This window comes from Oculina patagonica, chromosome 2 (assembly GCF_052425735.1).
Source record: "Oculina patagonica isolate OP01 chromosome 2, crgOcupat, whole genome shotgun sequence".
In the NCBI taxonomy this organism is placed as follows: domain Eukaryota; kingdom Metazoa; phylum Cnidaria; class Anthozoa; order Scleractinia; family Oculinidae; genus Oculina; species Oculina patagonica.
This window is the reverse complement of record NC_135759.1, coordinates 6318428-6329649: the sequence shown is the minus strand read 5'-3', so window position 1 is coordinate 6329649 and position 11222 is coordinate 6318428. Positions and strand designations below refer to the sequence as shown.

Below are 11222 nucleotides of genomic sequence, written 5' to 3'. Positions count from 1 at the left end.
TCTTTTTTGTGCAAGTTGGTTTCTCGGTGTCGCATTATGCAATCGCTTATTAATTTCGTAACATCATTAGCAATATTGTTTGTCTTAAGATCCGTTTAATCTATATGAGTATATCTGTCTTGATTTAATAAAAGGTGTCTAAAGATTTTGACACAGCTCTAGTTCTAAAGACATATTTTTGCATAGCTCATATTTTTGAATAGCTCATGTTCAACGTGAATTACTCTAAAAAATCTCTTTACTGAACCATAAAGACTGCATTTACGGCATTTTGTTCAAATCATGAATTCTACCAATTTAATTAACTTGTTTACAACATGAAATAACATCAAATGAAAACAAACTTTTAAAGCGCCAGAGCGAGAGATGGACTGAAGCTTTCTAAATCCATGCATGGTCTAAAATGAACTATCAGAAAGCATTTTACATCGACGATTGCTTCATTTTCAAGGAATTCGGGATTAAAATAACTAAATAATTCATGACTCAGCGAGACCATTCAGTCATAGTTCATGTCAATTTACGGCCGGAAACCCCGCATATCGAATTGCTGCTGACTATCGAATCACAGGGCGCTCTGATTGCTAGCTCTGCCAAACGGCAAAATAATCATCAAATGAAGAGAATTCTACTTACATAAGGGTTTGAAGTTATTTCCATCTTATTCACAATGTAATACCCCGGATGTAAAAAAAAATCGTTAAAAAGCGAACCAATACCTTCGGACATTACAACAGAAGTCTCCAGCCAAGAAAGAGTTCAAGCCCAATATCGCCATGACCGCCTTCAAATCAGCCCTAAAGTCTAGTTCCGAGTCCTAGTTGATGTGGCTGAAGACCTTTGCCGTCTAAAGGAAGCACAATGTTATTTGTACCTAGCAAAACTGTACCGAGTCAAGAGTTCAACCCGTTAAAGCTTTGTTCTAAGGTACAATAACAGCCGACGCAAAACTTGCAAATCGTTAGACTTCCACCTTCATAGGACTTAATGATGTCCTCCGGCAAACTTCCTTTAGACAGCAAAATGAAAAACTAGATCACCTCTGTTCTACAAGTCAGCGCGCGCCATTAGAATTCAAAGTTCGGTAGATATGGCGAGTTGGAGCCTAACCAAAAGTAACAAACTAACCAAAAGTAAATGGAAGGGGGGGGGGGGGTAGGTAGGTACAAGGAATAAAAGCCACGAGTTTAAAATTGAAAGCACTTCATTTCCATTGAAAGTAGGCCATATAATCTCCCATGTCCTTAAAAAAAATCTCAACCCCATTCATTTTCTTAACAGCCTGTGGCCACCTTTTATGTAATCGGGGAGATAAGGTATATATATATATATATGTCTGAATTTATCAAAACCGGGTCAAGACCACAAAGCCTGCTCTTCACTTTTTCCAGCAAAATCACCGGCCTTGTCAATCAATCAATCAATCAATCAATCAATCAATCAATCAATCAATCAATCAATCAAAAGCAAACTGTCACTTGTTAGCAAGCATACCAACCTTGCTTGTGTGTGAAAGCCTCATGGAAGCTTCTCGACCCTGCACGCAGCCGCCACCTGGAAGTTCAAAGACTTGATTTCAGCCCCAAAATCTCACTTTTGGAAAATGACCAAGCCCTTAGTAGGATCACCCACCCCCCCCCCCCCCCACCAACCCTACAAATCAATGACTGACCCTGGTCTCCCTTGGGCTGTTAGGTCATTGATTAAGCTACCTAGTACAGGCTCCGGTGACGGAGCCCCCCTTAATTTTTACGCGTCCAAAATTTGTCCAATCAGTGTAGAATTTCATGGTGTAGCAAGCTGTGACTGACAAAAGATAGCAGCTTTAATAGATAACCAAAGTAGTCACTTGGATAGTTAACTAGTGCTAACCGGATTTCTTCCCTCTCCTGCTAAATAGCAGATTAAAACATTTTCCACTCAGGAAAAGCAGAATATAACTGTTGTGGTTTAACTTTGTCTTTGGCTTAATATTTTTCAAACCAGTTTGATTTATATTTCCCGTTGTTTCACATTGTGATAATGAATGTAAGACAATGAAAATTAAAAATCAAACTGGTTTGAAAACATTTTAAACCAAAGATAAAATTAACATAAAAACCACAACAAAACCATGCCAAGTTTAGAACCCTTTTTCAGACAAACAATATTGCTAATGATGTTACGAAATTTACAATACGCGATTGCATAATGAGACACCGAGAAACCAACTTGCACAAAAAAGACAACAATGAAATACGCTGAACAAAGAACTAAAAACTCGAAACAAAAACTGACGAGAATAAATGACTAATTACAGCGCGAACGAGATCACGGAAAAATTGAACTGACTTGGCAAAACTGAATATTCAAACTCTCTGAAAGCGCGCTACACGTTTTTAACTCTTATGAGTTTTCAGGGTATATATTTTGGACGGCCATGGCTGATGGTGGTTTGAAAACCGCAGGGTCCCCGAAATTTTACTTGTCCGTGCAGAAAACACTAGGAAAGAACTGGCCGATGGATCACAAAGAAAGATGCAAATATATGTTTAACAACCAGATCCTTAGTGATGTAAAATTCGTCATGCAAGCGTCCCAATATGGAGAAAGTAACAACGAGAGAAGCAAGATGACAATTCCAGCACATAAGTCCTTGTTGTCGATTTGCAGTCCTGTGTTTTTTGCTATGTTCTGCGGTGAAATGGCCGAAACCAAAGAACAGATCGATCTTCCTGACTGCGAATATGAAGCTATGTTGGAGTTGCTGCGTTACATCTACACCGATGAAGTTTGCTTGAATGGAAATAACGTGATGCAAGTGTTGTATCTGGCCGAGAAATACCTGATTCCTTGCTTAACCGATAAATGTACGGAGTACTTAGCAAGGAATCTGGATTTATCAAACGTGTTTTTTATCTTACAACACGCTCATCAGTATGAAAATAGAAATCTTTTGTGTCATTGCTGGAATTTTTTCGATAAAAAGACGGAAGAGGTCTTAAAATCAAATGAATTTCAGAGCATGGACAGATCTTTTTTAAGACAGTTAGTGGAAAGAAACACATTGAGCATCAGAGAAGTGGAGCTGTTTAAGGCTGTAGATTGCTGGGCAGAAGAAGAATGCAAGAGGCAACAACTTAAAGCGGATGGCTCTGTCAAAAGACAAATCCTTGGTGAAGGGATTGTTAAAAATGTACGATTTCCAATCATGAAGCAAGAAGAATTCAGAGATGTTGTTCTTCCAAGCAAGATGTTAACAGAGGAGGAAATAAGTAGCATCGTGAAATATTTCAGTTCCACCCTGACTTCAGCAGTTGGCTTCCTAGATGTTCATAGAGTGGGTTGTCTTTTACGATGTTGTACTTTCAAGAGTTTTGCTCATGACAAATACTTTTTAAATGATGCAGAAGAACCAGTTTTGTTTCTAAAGATAATTGACAAGGACATAATGTTGTACGGTGTTTCCCTGTTGGGAAATGATGGTGGTGAATTTGGAGTCTGCTTAAACATAGTAGATGAAACTAATAATTCCATTCTTGCATCCAAAACTGAGAACTTCACATCACAGAGGAGAGAGTGTAACAATGACTTTTATTATGGGTTTGACGTAATATTTGATGTTCCAGTTGCTCTTGGAAAAAATTCTGCGTACCGTATTGAACCATCAGTATATGGCCCTGGCTATATGACTGGACAAAAGGTCATTGATAGATATGTTCACTCTTCTGGAGTGACATTTGAGTTTGATCATGATTGGGTTGGTGACACGGACTTTGGAGATCTTGACCAAAGTGTAGTTATTGCAGAGCTTTTATTCACAGTGAAAGAATGATCTTGAACATATATAACTAGTCCAGTCCTTGAACTTTCTCTTCCGTGTGCCCTATATAGGGGTTTAGTTTAGGGACTGGACTAGAAAGTAACTTATTTGGTTTATAGTATAAAACAGGAAGTAGGCCCTCCAACCAAAACTGAAAACAAACGAAAACATTTTGCCTTTTGTAACGCAATACCAACCAGCAGTACCAAACACAGTCCAAACTTGAAGCAAATACATGTACTTCTGAAAAATTGGCATTCGATAGAACAACAACCGTTGCACAAGAAAATATTCAAAGAACCTTCGCTACTATAATACAAAAGGGGTAGGTCTCTCAAAGATATACTAGTAAGATCAAAACAATGAAAATGGTTAATACACTTGCGTGAGAGTCGTGCATGCCTATCGATTTATTGTTTTTTTCCACTGACGTACTGAAGTAAAGAAAATTCAGGTTATGACGCAATAATTTTCGCTGTAAGAAAATCGCTAACTAAAATTAGTAGTTACCGTATTTACTCGAATAAGCGCCGCGGCGCTTATTAAATTTCTCGCACCTCAAGTGCGGCGCTTATTCTGGGGCGGCGCTTATTTAAGATTTGGACTCCAGAAAGAGTCTTATATTTAACAGTTATCAAAAATAGTATCTTCTGATTGTCAGTGTTTGTCTCTTGCTGAAGAGAGAAGTGGCGCTAGCTGTTCTAGCAAAGTTCGCGGCCTTCACAACATTTACGTATTGTAAGAATTTTTGATAGAAAACAAATGGGCGAGCAGTAAAACCATCACTGTATACTGCAAAACAGCGCTTTTGATGAAAAAAGAATGTCCAAGTTTGTTACAGAGTTGCTTTGTAGTGCAGTTTTTAGCAAAACGGATTTCCTCGAAAAAGCGCCGCATCAGGACTGCGGTGCTTATTCGGGGGCGGCGCTTATTAACTTTTTTGTCCGAAATGCGGCGCTTATTTGAGGGCGGCGCTTATTCGGAGGCGGCGCTTATTCGAATAAATACGGTAACTGACAACTGCCCAAAAAAATAGTAGTTAACTGACATTTGGCCTAGAAATAAGTAGTTAACTGACAATTGGGTACCCCCATTAGCACCCTCTTTTCTGGATTCTGGTCGCGCTCCGCTGTGGAGCTCAGCTATTACTTGTTTTCTTTCCAGGGGTCTGTTTACAAGCAGGTATTGTAACCCTAGTCCTAGGGTTACCCTAGCGCTCCCACATTTCTTCTTTTTTTCATCGACGTGTTTACAAGGCAGGTAGGGTTACCCGACACAGCGGTCAAACGCAGCGCGCGTGCGCAATTTCTGTGCAATTCCCGCCAAAATTCTCCATAAAAAGTCTTAAATTTTCCGAAAACTTTCGCTTTCAAGCCAAAAGTTAACGCCGTCCCTGGAAAGTTAAGGTTTATACGCCGCTTATGGATTGGAAATTCGATTAGTCATGTTCGAATTAAGCGGGAGCTAGGTACGAATATTCTGTCATCTAAAAGAGCATTCCAAAAGTAGTAACTTAACCAAATTTAAGAGTTATTGGTTTAAACGCAATGGCATGGTACTCTTTTAAAAATCGTTAAAATAAAAGAGCATACTGAGCTCTCTCGTTAAAATAAGAGAGCATTCTAAGCTCTCTTATCTTAGCGATTTTTAAAAGTGAACCATACCTATGCGTTTAAACCAATAACAATCAAATTTTGTAAATAAACTAACTTTTGGATGCTCTTTCAGTTGACCAGTACCCTGCTCGTTTAGAACATGGCTAAGTCATCTCCATTAGAGGAGGTGTGAAGTAAGATGGCGGAGTGAACGTGTTGTTGGTTGCTCCAGTTTTTGCGTCTAATTTTACATGTCCGCTAAGAGAAAAATTCGCTCACCACTGCAGACTGAGGTCTCTACTTCACCTGCTGATAAGAAAACGAGAAATTACTCGGAAGACAGCACCAGTTCGTGTGATATTGTACTCAACGCTCTTGACATGGCCGAGAACGTGACTGAGAAGCTGGATTGTATTATGAAGAGCCTTGAAAAGCTTTCCCTTATCGAAAGTCGTTTGGATAGCATGGCTTCTACGATGGCGAATATCGAGTCCACTCTCAGCAGGCTTGACGCCGATGTAACGGTACTTAAAGACGATGCGGAGAAGAGAGATAAAAAGATTAGCGAAGTCGAAACATCGATTAATTATACGGAGGAGGATGTCGCCGATCTGCAGAAGGACTTGCACGATCACAAAGCCCAGCTTGATAAGTGTAAGAAAGATCTTCTTAACTTGGAAGCATACAGTAGAAGAGAAAATGTTAAAATTTTTGGAGTTCCTGAGAATACAACCGATGAGAGCGCTTCTGAGCCCGAAGACACCAAAAACATCGTTTTCAACTTCCTAGAAAATGAGCTACAAATTGAGAATCCACGTGGCAAATATGAATTTCAGAGTGTTCATCGCTTGGGCAAACCAAATAGCACCTTATCAAGACCTATTATCATAAAGTTTCTAAGGTATACCGATAAGGAAGACGTCATGAGAGCCGCCCGAATAAAATTAAAGGACAAGGACTTTTTTATGTACGACGACATACCAAAAGATCTCTACGACCTTCGTAAACAACAACAGAAAAAGTTCAAGCAGGCGCGGGACAAAGGCTTTAGAGTACACTTTAGCAAGGCCCACCCAGATCAACTGTTCGTGAACGGAAAATTTCTGCCACCTGACCAACCCTTGGAATGAACATGTGTCTTCTATAACTGACTATATTTATTTTTCTACTGGAAACTTTAATGCGCTATTTACTAAAGCTTGGAACTCTTACTACAGTGACACTAATTTAAATTCAGCTACTACATTATAATTTCTATGTCCAATCTGACACCCTGCCAAATTATGTAAATCTAAGTGGTGTTACTTTTGAATTTATCTATGTGTTGAATATGTAAATCTTAGCGGTACCTTTTGTTGATGGAGTTGAATTCCGTAACTCCTGGAGCAACACCTGGAGGGTAGGCATGCCCATTCAACTAGTTTTGGGGCGGTTGGTAAGTACAGATATGCTTTTATGTTCTTTTGTTTTCTCTGATTTTTTTGACTTTTTCATTCACGCCTTTTTCAGTAGTATGCTTGTCTATTTGTATGTGTGTAATTTCTCCAGATGCTTAATTTTTCTTGAAATACCCATTAACTCCTTTTCATGGCTTTCACTCGTTTATTGTTTTATGGCCTGCCTTTCAATGGATCCAATTGAGATTCATGGCTAATTACAATTTTAACCGATTGTCTCTAAATGCTCGAGGGATTCGCGACAATTTCAAAAGAAAATCTATTTTTACATGGGCCAAACAGCACAATGCCGATATAGTTTTTTTACAAGAAACCTACAGTACTCCAGAAATTGAAAATGAATGGAAATTTCAGTGGCAAGGTAAAATGATGTTTGCTCACGGTACCAATCATGGCAGAGGCGTGTTAATTCTATTCAATAGCGAGCTTCATTTCGAAATTAAAGGTGAGCATATTGACACCGAAGGCGATTTCAATACCCACCTGAATCCCACGCTGGACAATCTCGGGGGTAGAATTGAGACGAAACCTTCGGTGCGAAAGATTGAAGAACTAATGACGGCTTATGATCTAATTGATATTTGGCGCATACACCACCCCGATAAAAAGAACTTTACATGGACTCAGAAAAGGCCGTTTATTAGGCGACGGCTGGACTACTGGCTCATAAGTAGAGCAACTCAAGACGATGTATCTAAAACTGAGATTATTCCTGCTATCAAGTCAGACCACTCAGCAGTTACTCTGCTTCTTAACAGTCTGGACAAACAACCTCATGGTCCGTCCTACTGGAGATTCAACTCAAGTTTATTAGAAGATTCCTCCTACGTTGAACGTATCACCTTAAAATATTCTGAATGGCTTGAGGAATTTAAAGAAGTTGTTGACAAACGAGTTCTGTGGAACTTAGTTAAATATAGGATTAGAGCTTTTACTATCAAATACAGCAAAGAAAAAGCGAAAGAGCGCAGAGAACGCCTGGCTGGAGCGGAAAAGAAGGTAAAGAAACACGAATCGATCTGTAACAACGACCCCTCACAAAATAATGTAAACGACCTTGAAGCTGCAAAACACGAATATGAGCTTCTCCATGACTATGTCGTGCGCGGCTACATTGTGCGGTCTAGAATCAATTGGTACGAGAACGGCGAGAAAAACTCAAAATACTTTTTGAATTTGGAAAAAACTAGGTGTGGTAAAACTGCTGTAAGGCGACTTTATGATTCCACCGGAAAAATTACAGTCAATCCTAAATCTATAATAAACGAGCTTAGAGACTTTTATCAAAACCTATATAGCAACCATGACTCCGAAGAAGGCGAAGAATTTGCTTTTGACTTTTTAGAAAATCCGAACATACCCACGTTAAATAACAATTTGTCGATGAGTTGTGAAGGACTGCTTACGCGCGCTGAATGTTTTGAAGCGCTAAATAAATTTCCTAATGGCAAGACCCCTGGAAATGACGGACTCACAGCTGAATTCTATAAAACTTTCTGGTATTTATTAGGTCAGCAGCTCACTGACTCCCTGAACTATTCCTTTGAGCACGGCGAACTATCCACCTCACAAAAGCAAGCCATTATTAAATTAATAGACAAAAAAGACAGAGATAGAAGGTACATCAAAAATTGGAGGCCAATTTCTCTTCTTAACGTGGATATGAAAATTGCTTCAAAAGCCCTCGCTCTACGCTTAGAGAAAATTTTACCAGAGATCATACAGGCTGACCAATATGCTTATGTCAGAGGAAGAACGATCTTTGATGCTATCCGCACCATTGAAGATATCATGGAGTACACTAAGATTCAACAGCTGTCTGGTCTAATGGTTGCCTTTGATTTCGAGAAAGCTTTTGACTCACTAAGCTGGTCCTTCTTATTTAAAGCCTTGCGAGCTTTTAACTTCGGTGAATCGTTTATCCGTTGGGTTTCTGTACTGTACTGTAACATATCGAGCTGTGTTATAAACAACGGCTTTTCTTCTCAGCTTTTTGACGTTCGAAGAGGTGTCAGGCAGGGGGATCCGCTGTCGGCATACCTCTTTATCATTGCTCTCGAAGTGTTGCTTGTTAGAATCAGAAGTGACGTGAGTATAAAAGGTATTGTCGTTGACAAGGAAATCAAACTTGCAGCTTTCGCTGATGATCTGACAACGTTTTTACATGACGTCAACTCCCTCGAAAATCTTTCCACGACTCTTCATAAATTTGGATTGTGTTCTGGCTTGAAGCTCAACGCGGAGAAAACCGAAGCTTTATGGCTAGGAACCAGCCACGATAACGACCAACCCTTTCCTGCTGGTATCGACAAAGTTAATAAACCAATTAAAATTCTTGGCGTTCATTTTACCTACGATTTGAAGAAAAAACAAGAGCTCAACTATGATGAAACTCTAAAGTCGCTTTCCGATACCCTAGCAGGATGGAGATGGCGGAACTTGACTTTATATGGCAAAATCCAGGTCGTTAAGACATTTCTTATACCAAAATTTATGTTTCGCGCATCACTCATGTGCTCCACGAAAAACATAATCAAAGAGCTTAACTCCATTATCTACAGGTTCATCTGGAAGGGATGTGACAAAATTAAACGCTTAGCACTAATCAGTGATTATAAGAATGGTGGTCTAAGAATGCCACATGTTAAAACTCTTATCGATACCCAACGCATTATCTGTCTTAAAAAATATATTGAGGATTACGACAGCCCATGGAAACACTTTCTTTCGTTCTTTCTCAAGGACTATGGCGGAAAATTTCTCTTATACTGCAATTTCAATCCTGCTGACCTACCAGACCATATTCCCAGCTTTTACAGAGACTGTCTTGATGTCTGGTCAAAATTAACGACCAAACCTGCCGAGTCCCGTGGCGAAGTTCTAAACCAAATCCTCTGGAACAATCAATTCGTACGCATCAACGGCAAACCTATTTTTTATAGAAGACTACTCTCAAAGGGTATCACTTTCATTTCTGACATTCTGACCAAGAACGGCAAGCTAAAGCCTTGGCCCTCTTTTGCGACAATTGGGCTTACGCTCATTGAATTTTTCTCACTACTGGGTATTTTTGACTCTCTCCCTTCTCCGTGGAAGGCCCTAATTAACTCGAATGGGACTCCTATTGAATCTTACATCCCACCTGTATTGCAACATACCCTCTATTTAAATGGTAAATGCTTTCCGCTTGATTCGATTAACTCGAAAAAGCTATACTGGGAATTGGTGGAGACGATTCAAGTAGACCCAGCGGCACGACACAAATATACAACTTTATTTCACAATCACGAGCTAGACTGGGAAACATTTTACTTAATTCCACATGTCGTTACAATTGACACGAATACAAAAATTTTCCAATACAAAATTCTCAATCGGATACTGTACACCAACAAATCTCTATACAAAATGAAAATAGTCAGCTCTCCTCTTTGTACTTTCTGTCACACGTCTGAGGAATCTCTCGAGCATCTTTTTTTGTTATTGTAAACATAGCATCGACTTTTGGAAGTCCGTTGTTCTTTGGCTAAAATCCATAGACATAAATATTGACTTTTTAAATGATTACGATATCATTTTCGGCCTAGCTCGAAAGAATCTCAATTGGACCCTTCTAAATCATATTATTATTATTGGTAAACAGGTCATTTACTCTAACCGGCTCAAGAATATTCTACCCCTTTTGCCACATGTTATCATAAAAATAAAATACATTGAATCAATTGAGCGATCCATTGCCCTAAAAAATAACAAACTGAAAACTCACGTTGAAAAGTGGAAGCCAATTATCAACTCTTTGTAATATAATGTATAAGATTATTAAGTTTTTTGGAGATTAGGTGTTTAACATGTACCGTAATTACTTTTGTAACGTATAACGTAAGTAATGTAGTATGTTTGTGTAACATAATGTAATGTACTGTGTAATGTAATATATGTAGGGTTAAACAAATGTAATGTACTGTAGTGTAAATCTTCTAAAGCATTAAAGTATAAAAAAAAAAAAAAAAAAAAAAAAATCTCCATTAGAGGCTATGTTTACACGGGACCGGTCCGGAACGGATCTGGCCCGATTTTTGGACCAGTTAGGCCTTTTGTTTACACGGGACCGTTCTGAAACCGGTACAGATCCAAAACTGGACCTGCTATTTTGCAGGTCCAGTTATGGATCCGTTCCGGACCGGTTCCAGAACTGTCACGTGTAAACACCTGGATCGGTTCCAAATGGTTCCATGTAAACAGGTCCTGTTCGGTTCGGAACGGTTCCGGACCGGTCCCGTGAAAACGTAGCCTCAGTGTCCCAGCTTGAATTGTTTTTTCACCGTACTATTTCTTTAACAATTTCTTGCAAAAGTTTGCCCACTTTCG

The 11222-nt window shown here is 39.2% G+C and overlaps 1 protein-coding gene across 1 annotated transcript; it reads left to right on the top strand.

Moving 5' to 3' along the window:
* Positions 1 to 2419: 2419 nt before the first annotated feature.
* Positions 2420 to 3814, top strand: LOC144637860 (BTB/POZ domain-containing protein 2-like). The gene has a single exon (XM_078496951.1). It carries the CDS (start codon positions 2420 to 2422, stop codon positions 3812 to 3814), a length of 1395 nt encoding a protein of 464 aa, XP_078353077.1.
* The last annotated feature ends 7408 nt before the right edge of the window (positions 3815 to 11222 follow it).